The sequence below is a fragment of the Lemur catta genome, chromosome 1 (genome assembly GCF_020740605.2).
Source record: "Lemur catta isolate mLemCat1 chromosome 1, mLemCat1.pri, whole genome shotgun sequence".
In the NCBI taxonomy this organism is placed as follows: domain Eukaryota; kingdom Metazoa; phylum Chordata; class Mammalia; order Primates; family Lemuridae; genus Lemur; species Lemur catta.
This window is the reverse complement of record NC_059128.1, coordinates 222,132,332-222,146,603: the sequence shown is the minus strand read 5'-3', so window position 1 is coordinate 222,146,603 and position 14,272 is coordinate 222,132,332. Positions and strand designations below refer to the sequence as shown.

Here is a 14,272-nt window from a genome sequence, read left to right as displayed (position 1 = left end):
AGAAGGTGAAAACAAAGGCGGGAAGTCAGTCAAGGCACAGGAGATTTAAAGTCATCCTTCAGGAACAGAATGAGAGCAAGTAATTTTCCACCTCACTCCTTTGTATACTACATAGGTGAGGCTTCTGCCAAGGAGGTCTTGACACACAACTATTTCACAGCAAAGAGATTAATGGGGCAAAAAGAATAATTTTCATCTCTGCCACATTCATATTGTTAACTTTGATGAGACAGAAAAAGTCAAAAACTCAGAGCATTTTAAGATTCTGCCTGGATTTTAAAAAAAATAGGGCATATGCTCCTAAAAAAAAAAATAAGGGTCATTAGGGAGTTTTATAGACAGAAAAGTGTTTTAAAGAATATAAATGGGAGATATAGGTCTTTCAGAAAAATAAGAAGGTTGGATAAAGAAAGATAGTACAAGAGAAATAAAAGAACCAAAAAACAAAAGGAGAACCGTGATAGGCATCCTAGAAGAACACAATAATTTAAAACTCGGCCAATACAATTAAACATGGCCTTATAATATATAATGTCATAAATCCAATCCAATCCAATGTGGAAAATAAAAGGAATCAGAGAAATCTGTCCCTGAAAAAGGGTAGTGGCAAAAAAGATGGTTCAGGAGCATCTCCTACAAATTCAAAATCACCCAAGGATGCTGGTGTTGGTGGCACCACCAGAGCTGGACTAGCAGTCACCAGGGCCATTCTTCTCCGTTAAAGCCCAGGACACGGGCTCACTCCCCCTTCTGCTGGTCACACTCCAGGCGACCTGCTGTCTGTGCCCCTCGTTCTCATGTAGTCACGGAGCCTCGGTTTACAGAACAGAGATCTTGTGGGGGTGTAAAGAGCAGGAGGGCGGTACTGAGGGAGGCTGGGGTGGCGAGGGGTGTGCTCGGACCATTTGGAAGACGAGAGCCAGGCAGGCTGCTCCAGCCCTGTCTGTGTTTTCAGAAGCCCTCCAGCTGATGCCAATGCATGCTCAAGTTTGAGAATTGCTGTACCAGGCTAAATACATTCCACATATAATTCAGTCCCTCCTTGCAGCTCCAAGTGTGGTCTGTGGACCAGCAGCAGGGGTATCAGCTGGGGGCTGGGTGGAACTGCAGATGCTCAGGCCAGCTCCAGACCTACAGAATCCGCCTCTGCATTTTAACAAGATTCCCAGGTGACTCGTGTGCACACGCATTTGCTCCAACCAATCCTGCACAGTGGGTAAGATCCATCTGAGCTCTGGGTCTCCTCTGGGCCTGCCAGTTTGGCCTTACATGGGCTCCCGGGCTTATGTCCTTGAAGTTAACCCTCTATTACCTGAAGTGACTTAAGTGACTGGTCCCTGAAGTGCAAAGGGCCTTCTCAGACTCAGACCACCAGTTTGGGGCACACATATCTGGGTACCACCCCTCACTCCACCCCACGCCCACAGCTCACTCTGGATGTGATGGCCCCGGACTACTCACCACCTTGTTTATCCAGGTGAGTTTCTCTTTTCTCTCCGTGTAAGCCCATTTATCCCTACTCAGATGGAAGCCTCTAAAACTGTGCTGTCCAAAACAGTAGCCATTAGCCGCATGTGGCTGCTTGAGCACTTGAACTATAGCTAGTCTGAATGAGATGTGCTATAAGTGTAAAATACACCCCAGATGTTGAAGAATGTAAAATAGCTCATTCATAATTTTTATATTTATTATACATTGAAAGGATAATATTTCATATATATTGGATTAAATATTTTATAAAAATTCCACCGGGGTTTTTTTTTTTAAGAGACTGGGTCTTGCTCTGTCACCCAGAATAGAGTGCAGTGGCTCAGTCATAGCTTTCTGTAGCCTCGAACTCCTGTGCTCAACTGATTCTCCTGCCTCAGCCTCCCAAGTAGCTAGGACTACAGGAAACACCACTATGCCTGGCTATTTTTGTCTTTTTTGCAGACTTGGGGGCTTGCTATGTTGCGCAGGCTGGTCTTGAACACCTGGCCTGAAGTGGTCCCCCTGCCTCAGCCTCCCCAAATGCTAGGATTACAGGCATGAGCCCCTGAGCCCAGCCTTATCTGATTTTTTAAATGTGGCTCCTAGCAAAGGTAAGATTACATATGTGACACATGTGGATCACATTGTTTCTCTACTGCTGTGCTAGGGAAGAGGGCTGTGGCCCCTGCACCAGAGAGGACGCTCCCAGGGCCCAGGCAGCGTCTCCCTCCCTTGCTCTGCACCAAGCCTCCTGACCGGCCCTCTGCAGGTGGGTGAGGGCCAGGGCTGGCTTCAGAGAGGCTCCCAGGGGCCCAGACCAAGGTTGCTCCCCCTGGCATGACCCTGAATAACTGCATGGCCCTGTTAAGGCACGTGTTCTCACGGGAGATCCTGCATGTTTCTTGGCTCGGATCTTCAAACTGGAAATCAGATGAGGAAGCTTTCTCTTTTACAGATTCCCCTCTCTAAGTAACTCTAAGAATGTCAATGCCAGTTCAAATAATGACAAAGCTACTACTTTCTGGACACTGAGTGTTTGCTAGTGGCTGTGCTTTTTCCTTGTACCACCCTGTGGGGCAGCCATGAGCTCCAACTGACAGAAAAGGAAGTAAGGCTCAGAAAGGTTAGCTTCCCTTAGTTAGAAATGAGTAGAGCTAAAATTCAATCCAAGACCATTTGCCTTTCTTTCCATTGCACAACACTGCCCCCTAAATCTGACCGCTAAGAAGGGGGTAAAAGGCTCCACATCTGAATTACACTCTCCATTCCAGGACCTCTGCTCTTTCCAAGTAAGAAGCACAGCACTGAGTTGGCAGGCAGGCAGGTGGGCTGCAGGGTTCCCTTTGTAGAGGTCTGGGCTAACCTGGCATAGTCAACAAGTTATCCACATCAGAAGGGACCAGAGTGGATCCTTCCAGGCCTGTGGGCCTTGGGGTGGCCCCAAAGCAGCCTCTGATGCAGGAGCGGAATGTGCACAGGGTCCACTGATGCTGAAAGAGGCTGCAGGCTTTAGACCATTCTGTATCCCCTGGGTTAGAAGACATAAAATACCTTAAAATTTTATGTCTTAATTTTAATTATACCTTAATTTTAATTTGGGGTCCTGAATCTCCCCAAATTAAAGCCAAAGGGGAGGGGGCAGAGTTGAGAGGCTTCATCCGCTCTCGTTCCTCTATATGTCTCCTGCCGTATGTCCTTTCTCCTGCCCCAAGTACCATGACCTACTAAAAATGTTCCCGCTTGGTTGAGAGATCAGACCCAACTTCCTGAACAATGGGAATTGAAGACAACGTTTTCGTATTATCTAGGTTTTTTATACCTCCCTTATATTCCTAACTCACCCCAGTCCTCCCTTAACATGGACTGTAGAAAATAAGAGCTAGCCCAGGCTGGCGAGGCCACCAAATTCAAACACTTTACTCTGCAGAAACAGAGGTCCAGAGGTCGAAAGCCACACCCCTGACTGGCGCAAGTTAGGACCAGGACCTTGTACCCTGACTCATAACTCAGCACTCCTTCCACTCCTCAGCTCCAAACAGGAAATCAGAAAAGGGGGCAGGGTACTTTTTTATTTGTAGACCTCAACTCAAAGTTTGGGCACTGACAGGTGGGTAAGATAGGGGAAAGCAGGCACCAGAATGGCAGAGATGAGGTCACCCCCAGACTCTGGCTAGGGCCGCTTCCATCTGAAATGCTCCAGCCACAGATGCTTGAAGGTCATTAGAATGAGTGAGGGACTAAGTTAAAGAATTCAGGGTAAGCATCCAAACCACACATGCTCTGCTCTGTGAAACAACCTGCCTGCCCTTCCGTGGTATGGAGAAATAGGGAGAAAGGGCAAAGAGTGGCCATTGGCCCAGGTGCACCTCGCCCCCTTCTGGAATCTTCCCTGACTACGGTTAGTCCTCTATCCATAGTCCTCACACACAGTGTCCCCTGAAGACCAGGTTGGGAGGAAAGTCTTCTGGAAGAGGAAGAAGCACCCTCTGAACCCCTGGTTTACAAGCACTTAGAAAGAACTAGAAGGGCCACGGGAACCTGGTCTTACTGCTGAGGGGCTGACAGACCCCTGCATCCTTGCAGAGGCGTGGCTTCAGCATGACAGGAGAATACACTGGTGACAAAAAACCAGGTTCAGCTACGGTCAAATGTTTCTCCTGGAAGTTTTAAAGTTAATTGTAATTTTTTTTAGGTACCAAGGGGGGAAAAAAAGACAAAATAACTAACCAGTGTTAATACTTTGGTGTGTTTATCTGCTGGACATTTTTCTGAGTTACACAATGTTTTGTAACAGGCACATGTTGCTTCTCAATGATGCTAAGGTTGGCAAGTGCTGCCCATCAACTCCCCAACTATCTCAGCACCTACCACGTGGCAGGAAGTTCTCTAGGTGCTGGAGATGCAGCAACGAACAGGGTGAAGCCCATCTCCTCCTAGAGCTCCCCTCTAGTGGGGGCGGAGGAGATGCTGTAACGTGAGACAGTGATAAGTCCAGGAGCACAACGAGTGGGGTGAGAGGATGGGGTCAGAAAAGGGCTCCCTGAGGAGGGGACATCTGAGCAGAGGCCCTGCAGCCTGGCTCGAAGCAGAGCCAGAGGCCGGCGTGACCACAGTGCGGGGAGCAGGTGCGGGGCAGTGGGAGAGGGGTCTGGAAGCCAGGCGGGCCCCATCAGGCAGGGCTCTGTAAGCCACCAGGAGGATGCCTGGCAGCCTCAGTGTGAGGGAGCCTTGGGAAGGCTCGTGCAGGAAAGCAAGGCGATGCCTAGTTTGACAGATGCTGTCCCCTGGGATGCCTGCTGTGCTCACTGACAGCTCAGCTCCTACCAAGGCTCTCGCCTTCTGGGACTCACCTTCCACAGTCAACTCCACTGTCACCTGGCGGGCACCACTACCATTGCTGGCTTCACAGGTATACTTTCCCCTGTCCTCCTCATGGACGGCATGAATCACAAGGCTGAAAGCCCCCCGGATACCACAATCCAGCAGGAAGCGGCCCCCGCTGGTGATGGGCTGCCCGTTTCTGTGCCATGTCACCTGGGGCTCTGGGTAACCCCGGACCTTTAAGAAAAAGAAGAAAGGGTAAGAGCCTGTATTTCATGAGTTCTCAGCACCAGGTATCGTCCTGAGTGCTTTACATGTGCTAGCTAATTTAACAACCTTTGAAGTTGACACTACTTTCATCCCCATTTGACAGATGTGTAAATTGAGGCATAGACAGTTTTGATAATTTCCAGTCTTGAACATAGAAACAGGCAGAATCAGGCCTCCTGGCTCAGAGCCCACTACACAAGTGACTCTCCAGCCTGGTTGCATATTAGCATCATCGAGGGGGGCTTTTAAAAATACCAGTGCCCAGGCCCCACCTTAGACCAGTGAAATCAGAACCCAGGGGTGAGGACTAAGCATGGGGATTCTGACCAGGGCTTCTCAATCTAACATGTGAATGAGTCACTTGGGGATCTTGTTAAAATGCATATTCTGCTTCTACAGGTCTGGGCTGGGGCCTGAGATGCTGTAGCTGGGACAAGCTCCCAGATGCTGGTGGTCCCTGGAGCTGGGAGTAAGTTGCAAGGCGCTGGCACTGCAGTGCCCGGTGGTAGCCACTCTCCACACGTAGCAATGGTGCTCTTGTAATATGACTAGTGAGACTGAGTTGCACTGGAAGTGTACACCACACTCTGGGGTTTGAAGATAGTACGACAAATGTAAAATATCTCAATAATTTAAAAATAGTGATTACATGTTGAAAAGGTGGTATTTTTGATATGTTGGGATTAATTTCACCTGTTTCTTTCTACTTTTTTTTTTTTTAACGTGGCTACTAGGAGAGTTGCAACTCCATACGCTGCCCCCTAGGTCGCTCACTTTGCCTTTCACTCACAACAGTTAGCAGCTGACATTTGCTGAGTGCTAAGTGTTTAGCACTTCAAAGTACTTGACTCATCTGAGCCTCACAGCAACTCCTTTGTGGAGAAGATAGCTCCCCAAAGAGGAGAAAAATGCAGCGATAAAGTCTGAGAAAAGAATTCACTTTCAGTGCCAGAGAAAGAAAGCTCCCTAAGGGCCCTTGAACACCTGCAACGCAACAGGCCCTTCCGAATGGACTCATCTGGGGAGGAGCAGGGCTCAGACTGGCTCACCCATGCACAGCCGAGAACCCAGAATTGTGGGATTTTAGCACTGGACGATGCACAGAAGACATCATAGAAAACTCCTGCGAACACAGTTGTTTGTAATACAAAACAGTGGTAGCAACAGCTTCTATCCATGTGCATGTATCCACTCCAAGACAAGAGAGAATGGATTTGGATGAAGCAAAACCAAAACTCACGAATGACCCTGAAACCAAAGAAAGCCTTCAATGACCTGTAGCAATAATCTTCCTCACAGCCCCTGCAAGGTCACTGATGATGCCGTATGGGCGCGTGGGGAGCACTGCAGGGCACACGGCCTGGGCATCCCAATGCAGTCACTTCCCCAAGCGTGCCCAGGGAGGAAAGGGCTGTGTTAAAAGCACCAGTGTCGTCTTTGGACTGTGCCCAGTGTCCTTCCCAGGTGTTCAGCCCCCAACCCGTCCGAGACCGCTTTGGCTGTCTCTAACAATAGCTGATTCCCAGTAACCAGGATGTAGATTTCCTTCCAAAGGAAGGAAGCCTTGAATGACAGTGAAAATTCCCAAAGGGAACAATTCCTCTTTGGTTATTCCATATTGTCACGCCTTCAGTGCCAGTTTGTGACTCTAACAAGACCGTCTTTCCAGTCAGGCTTCAGCGAAAAAGAAACAAAAACAAAACAAAACTCCAAATCAATATTACCCATCTTATTTACAATTTCTGGAAACAACCAAACAAACAAAAAAAACCAATCCCTTTCCTATCAAAATCTAAATTACAGTCAGAGGTTTGAGTACCTGTGAGGAAATGCTTAGATTCTGAAGTTGAGTGTCCAAAAGACATGTCAACAATGCCTGAAGCCATTGTAGTCTCACCAAAACAAGCACATCCAACCTTAGGTTGAAAATGTTGAAGGAGACCACATCCATCTGGATATATGAAGTCTCACAGCTGTTATAACATGAAACAAGTGCTAACAGTGGTTGTCTCTGGGTGGGTAAAATTGTGGGTCTCTCCTCTTTTTCTTTTAACTACTAGTTTCTGACAGTTCTGCAAATAATGCACCTGGCCTTTGCAAAACAGAAAAAAATTAAAGTAAAAAATATATTCCTTTTATAGTATATGTCTATATAATGAATGCATAGCACATTCATTAATTTGTTGAGGCCCTCAAGGTACTTAAATCTAGCAATAGAAATAAAAGAGCTATAAAATAAACACTACGCATGCTTGAAGGTGACACAGGTTATGCCCCCACATAAAATTATGTCATTTTGTGACTCTGTCGTGGCACAAGCGTTCATGCAAAGGAACGTCGGGCAACAGTGACCCTGGTAAAGCATTCTTCTCGTTTTCAGAAAACTAAGGAAAGCCTTTCCTACAGACAGAAACCCCTTGGGAGTCTGGTCATACAGTGAATCTGCGAATCGTGATCACCTTTTCCTGCACCTGTTAGGCAGGGCTGGCCTGCCCTCTGGAAGATGGTCGTACGGCCTCCTGTCAGCTTGGGAGAAAGGGGTGCCAAGCACTGCCACCAAGGAGTGCCAAGCACTGCCACCGGGAGGAGGTAAATCATTAACGCACCACATGCGTCCTAGCATTCCCCTAGCAAGCACGCTGGCCCTCGGCAGCTGACCAGCTCTGGTGGCCCATCAGCCCCTGAGGCATCAATGATTAACTGGGGACACCGAAGGCTTTCCAGATCTCAGGGACACCACCCTTCTATCTCTTTTTCTTTTCCCTTCACTTTTTACACATACGTCACACTTATTCTGAAATGCCCTATTAAAATAAATATTCAGGGATTTTTAAATATGCTGAAATTGGCGTCACTTAAGAAAGTTGCAGTTCGCAAATGGTACTTTTATAGCACTTTGGATCTGAGGCAAAGGCAGGAATTTCTGTGACCTTGTTCAGTTCCAAGGTCTGAATGATTTGCAACGTCAATACTTGTTCTTCCAACACAGGAAAAATTTGTTCAACCACTACTTAACATTACCTAAAAATTATTCAACTTCAAGTAAACCCATTTTTACTGTCTGCCCATGATTCTGGGCTCCAGGGTGGGGAGGGAAGAGAAGCATCCTTGGGACACATGACAACAGCCCTGCTCTCCTGGGTGCCTTACCTGCTGTCATCGCTGGCCTTCAGTCAGGAAGCCCAGCTGGGATCTTCATCAAGAGCACAGCAAAAAACCCATGGATACTTTAGTTTTCAGACGGTTTCCACATACAGAATTTTATCTGATTCTTGTAAGTATGAGGGAGGTGTTTTTGCTTGGGCCACCAGGGAAGCAGAAGCTGAGACAGGGCTCGGAGGGCACTGTGTGTGAGCCCTCGCCAGCGCCGGGAGCGGCCTGAGAAAGGGGTCTGAGTGCGGCTCCGACAGTGTCCGTAATGGCATGCGAAGCTAATCATACCGTCAAGCCCGTATAGCTGAGAAAAGAGGCCTAGAGAAGTGGATGGTTTGCCAATGATCTCTCGTGGCAGATCAAATGGCAGATTTGAGACCATAATTTTAGTCTCCAAGTTGAGTGGCTGTCTCCATGCCTTGTGGTAAATTCACATTTTTGGTGAGATGAGTTCTGCAGAACCCAAACTACTGATAAATATCTATCTCTAATGGACCGTAAATCTCTTACAGGTTAAAGCAGTATCTGTTCCTCGCTTTTGAAAATATCAGGTGTTTCATGAAAGATATGGTCACACCATAAGCCCGTCTTGGGTTGTTCCGTTGGATTCACAGTAGGACAGGACTGGTGCCAGGTGTATGCCCAAGACGCCCAGGAGAGTCAGGGGGTACAGAGAGGATGGTGTGTGAACCAGGGCCTGAGCACCTGGGCCTGGCTTGGCTTCCTTGCCTCTTTGGGTTGGAATTCCTTCCTTTCATTAAAGAGGAAATTGCTCTCGATAGCTCAGGTTCCCTCCATCTCTGAAGTATCATGGGTTTAAATGGTGACCCACTTAGCTTCTTGGGATAGATCCTTTGCTTTCCCTTCCATTCTCCTCTGGGTCCAACCCACAGCCTTCGTACCCTCTAATCCTGCATATGGGAAACCAAGTGACCACAGGAGACATGCTCAGGGACATGAATAGGCAGCCCTGAGTTTTCACCATAATGAGTTTTTGGAAATGTCCCCAAAGAGGGTCATTCTAAGGAGAGCATCATATTTTAGCCACAGTAACCACATTTAATTGGAGGTTGTGTTCTTGAACAAAAGTCTGGGTTCAAATAAATCAAGGGCATAACCAACAACTTGTCATAAAAATAAAGATATAGTAACTATAACCCCTATAATAATTTTAAACAGTAAAACTGTGCTCCAGCTCCATAAAATGTCCTCAAAAACCTTTATGGCCTCAAAAGGCCTTTAAAAGGAGTGGGCCTCATCCTGTGCTTGCTGACAGTGGAGTAGAGAGCCGGGCTGCAGACGGACAGCTGCATCATGACTCCCTGTGTCACTTGTGAGACACTGTTCAGTGCTGTCTGGAGATTCACTTCATGCCTGAAAGTGAAACATTCTTAAGGGCACTAAGTCTTTGATTTTTCTCTAGCATGTGTCAAGGGCTTTCAACCCATTCCTAGCGGCCTAGCACAGGGTCTCGGTCCCCACAGCCCCTCCAAGACTCAAAGCAACACATCTGCCCTCCCTTAGCTCAGTGTGAGCAGAAAGGGAGTGACTTTGCTGCTTGATGATCTGCTGCATATCTTTCATTCCTGGCGGGGCCTGGCCCAGTGCACACAGTGCAAGTCCACAGGGCTGCAGGGCCTTGCTGCGGTGGCCCAACTGTCAGCAGCCAGGTCTGGGCAGGAAGAAGGGACTGAGGCTCTGCCCACGTTGGGGATGGAGGAAGACCAGGAGAGAAACAGGGTTGAGCTGAGGCCAGGGAGAAGACAGAGTGCCCAGCAGAGTTCTGGGGATCGGGAGATACACAAAGAGGATAAGCGCAGGGAGCTGAGGGATCTTTAGGGCTGGGAACGACAGACACACTCGAGGGGCCGCCAGTAAGTATTTATTTGATTGTTGAGTGGCTGAATTGATGCTGGGAAAGGCTGGGCCTACAGGGGAGGATACTAAGGAAACCTTGCCGACGGACATCTCCCCTAAGCTGACGGTGCCTGATTCCGCAACACATCACTGCCTGCCTGCAGCTCGTTACTCTGAACTTCCCACCCTGCTACAAGGAAGTTTCTTTTATAACAAATAAATTCTCCTATGACGAAAGACTAGAACAGGACTGGTAATTAAAAACTGAAAAATAATGGGGAATACAACCAATGGTACTGAGGAATTCGTTGAAGAATCAATCTCCTGCTCCAAGCTTACTCAGATAATACATGAACATGGGTGCACAAAAAAGAGTCAAAACATTAACGCCCCAAACAAATTAGACCACAAAAAATGTCCATAAGACTTACCTCACGCGCGTGTTATGAGGGTAAGAAATGGGCCTGGCATGACCAGGCTTCAGGGCCTGCGTCTGTGTCAGCAACTGGCACGTGGCCCCTTAAGCTGGCAGGCGCTTAATTAAGGCTTTGAATAATCCCATTGGCAACAGTCAAAAGCCTTAACTGAACCCAAGGAACCCACCAGGAGGAGATCATACAGCTAAAAACAGCAATTAGTGAGAGGCTTACGCGGCGGGACGCTCCCCGCCCCCAGCCCGACTCAGGGAAACAGTGAGGACATGCGTGCTTCCGTGGATAAGACCAGAACACGGAGAACCGTTCCTCTGACTGGCTCAGAAAATGCCTTACGGGTCTCCGGGGGCAGATGCTTCAGGGCTCTCGCTATGATCAGCCACTCTCACTTCCTAGGGCATATTTTCTTTTCCTATGACCTGAGACATAGGACCCCCACACCTCTACATCTGCAAGTCTGAGAGTACAGGACAGGCTACAGCTGGCAGCCAGGGGTTATAACTCAGGCCCTTCCGAATCATTAAAAAGGATCTATTTCCTTTTATCTAGATCAACCTTATCAACACGTGCAACTTTTTTTTTTATTTCAGCATATTATGGGGGCACAGAAACTTAGGTTACGTATATGGCCCTTGCCCCCCAACCCTGAATCAGAACTTAAAGTGTGTCCATCCCCTAGATGGTGCGCATCGCACTCATTATGTATGTATACACCCATCCCCTCCCCCAACCACATCTGCCCAACACCCAATTAATGTTATTCCTAAATATGCTCTTAGGTGATGATCAGTGAAACCAATTTGATGGTGAGTATATGTGGTGCTTATTTTTCCATTCTTGGGATACTTCACTTAGTAGAATGGGTTCCAGCTCTATCCAGGAAAATACAAGAGGTGCTATACCACCATTGTTTCTTATAGCTGAGTAGTACTCCATGGTATGCATATACCACATTTTATTAATCCACTCATGTATTGATGGGCACTTGCGTTGTTTGTGGTTTCCGCATCTTTGCAATTGTGAATTAACACATGCAACTTTTAAATTCCCTTTTAATGATATAAGCATGTAAAATCCTTGGGAGCAGTCCAGCAAAGACATGGAATTTTAGGTGTGATGGGTAACCCACTCATGTTGGGCTTTCCTTCTTGCTCCAAATTCATAATTTTCATGTAAAAACAAGTGTCCTTCTGGCTGAATGCTCAGCCCCTCTGGGATGGCTGTGGGACTCCAGTCTTACCAGCAACCTCTACACAAAACTCTGAAGTTCTGGTTTTACTCTCTCTCATCAGGGGTCTGCAAGGACACCATGTCTTCAGCTGGGGAGGCAGCTCAGGAGACCACTCTCCTGTGACAGCTCTTCTGTTTCTGCCACTGAGGTGAGATACACTCTCAGACATATTAAAATATTAATAAGAGGCATGTGGCATGGTAGGGCCTCCTGCCCATGCCTACCACTTCCCGAGTAAGCAGCATGACCCTCCTTTGGGGAAGCTGCTCCCTCCCCCTCCCCATCACGTGAGAGTCTGTGGGGATGGCAACCAGTGAGCTGCTTCCTGGCCAAAGTGCTTGTTCTCAAAAAATGGGCACATGATCCAAACCAACCAATTAGAGATCTTCCCTGCAATTTTATCTTTGAACATTGGGAGACCAAAGCTGTCTCTTCACAGGGCCCCCAAACTGGGAGGATGTAAGCCTGAAGTGATCTGCAGCCATCCTCTGTCAGCGCTCTCCCACCCATTGTCTTCCCTCCACCCCAAAGGAGGAAGCCATCTAGAGAATAAGAGCTAACATATACAGTGAAGAGAAGAAATGGAGACACTGCCTGAGAGTTGTGGTGGACTCTGGATTCACTCAGATATAGGCAACAATAGTTCTCTTTTGCTTAACCTAGCTGGAGTTGGTTTCTGTCACCTGCAAACAAGAGTTTCAACTGATTCAGGAAGGTGTATGACCTCTGGGGTCAGACAGACCTGTGTGGATGCTGGCTGCACAAATCACTAGCTGCCTGACCTTGGGCAAGTTACTTATCTGGCCTTCAGTTTACAAAACTGTAAAATGGGGATGATACCAGAATCCACTTCCATGGAGAAGTATATGATCAAATGAGATAGCACAATGTATGATACCGCATTAATAGACTATAAAGGTTAGATCCTCCCTCTCCTCTTTTCTCTAAAGTAAATGATTCTTTATAGTAAGGTATCCTAGAGTCCATACAGCTGCCAGCTTTGTTAATGGCATGAAACTATTTTTGCCCTAAGAAATATCAGAACATGGGAACTTCTGGGCGTGGTGTGCCTCATCTTACACAACTTGGATTCATGCAGACCACATCAAGACATCACACTCTTAACTAGCAAAAACCTAACACTTTAACTGAGAACATCTTCTGCTCCAGTTGAACCGGCTTACTGTTTTTATTTAAAGAGCTAAACCCAATTTGGAAAGTGATCATTGTTTTTATATAACATTACAAAGCACATTTTAAAACAAATCTCCAGTATGTAGTTTTACCACACCATCATTCTACCCAATAATAGCATGTGCACCTTTGAGACAGAGCCCATCCCCTGGATTTCTGCCTCACTGATTAATGCAGCCCTGGAATTTCAAGGGCCATGGGCGAGTGTCAGGAGGAAATAAATCTGGGGCAATAAATCTGGAGTTCTAGCCAGTCGTGGAGAGAGAGACATACTTCACCGGCAGAAGGGACAGAGCAGAAGGCTGCTCCTCAAACATCCGAGACCATTACCCGCCAATTGTCAGACTCGGACACTGGCTACAGATTGGATTGTCCCCCCAGGACTCTCTGAGGACATGAGGCATTTCTGTTTGAAAGCAGGGGTGGGCAAAAGTGACCTGAGGGTCCAACAACCTGAGAACATCATGACTTGGCCTTCTTGGCTTCACTTCAGAATTCTGGTCTCTCCAGGCTGCCTCTGCGACCCAACACCTGCCCCACGTGCATGCCAAGCACACAACGCGTGCATTCTGCTTGGCTCTCCCAGGTGGCCAAGGGTGGGGAGGGTGGGGAGCAGGTGGGGCTGTGACAGCGGGAGTTTTTCTGCCTCCCGCACCAACAGGGCCAGGAGAGCATTGCTGTGACTCTGCAGGAAAATACCTGGCACAAGTGGCAGAGAGCAGCCAAGTGACGATGTCACTTCCGGGCAGAAAGTCTGCCCTGTGCCCCAAGCGGCCCAAAGGCATCCTGATTTGCATGGAGAATCACATCAGGGAGGGAATCAAAGGTTGCTCGTCATGCAATGTCAGCGTCTGACTGGCCATCAGGCTGAAAATAAGCTTTCTTAAAGCATTTTTATTCTCACCAAAACAAGACCTGTACATGGTTAAAATGTCAACTGGTACCGCAAGTAACAAGAAAAAGCAGGCCTCTGCTCTGCCTCTCCTACCTCCACTTCAGTAGAAGGCAATCACCTTCAGCTCTTTTAGCCATTTCTTCTGGTATTTTCTTCCATCCTTTCTAAACAACAGTTTTATACAACTACTACTTTAGTCTTTTCAATTTTAGGCATTATCTCTACTATGGTTTGAATGCTTTTGTCCCCTCCAAAATTCATGTTGAAACTTAATCCCCAATGCCACAGTATTAAGAAGTGTGGCCTTTAGGAGGTGATTAAGGCATGAGGGCTCTGCCTTCCTGAATGGGATTAGGTTCTCTTATAAAAGGGGAGGCCCACCTTAGCTTCCCAAAGTTCTGGGATGACAGGTGTGAGCTACTGTACCCAGCTGGTAAATTTCTTGTT

At 47.4% G+C, this 14,272-nt stretch overlaps 1 protein-coding gene across 4 annotated transcripts in view; it reads right to left on the bottom strand.

Annotated features, from left to right (window-relative positions):
- MYLK (myosin light chain kinase) overlaps positions 1–14,272 on the bottom strand; it is a 258,430-nt gene that overhangs the window by 128,175 nt on the left and 115,983 nt on the right. For all 4 annotated transcript variants that reach the window (XM_045540120.1, XM_045540116.1, XM_045540118.1 and 1 more), the window contains one exon: positions 4,821–5,028. In XM_045540120.1, the coding sequence (XP_045396076.1) occupies positions 4,821–5,028 (208 nt within the window). The remainder of the gene's footprint in view (positions 1–4,820; positions 5,029–14,272) is intronic.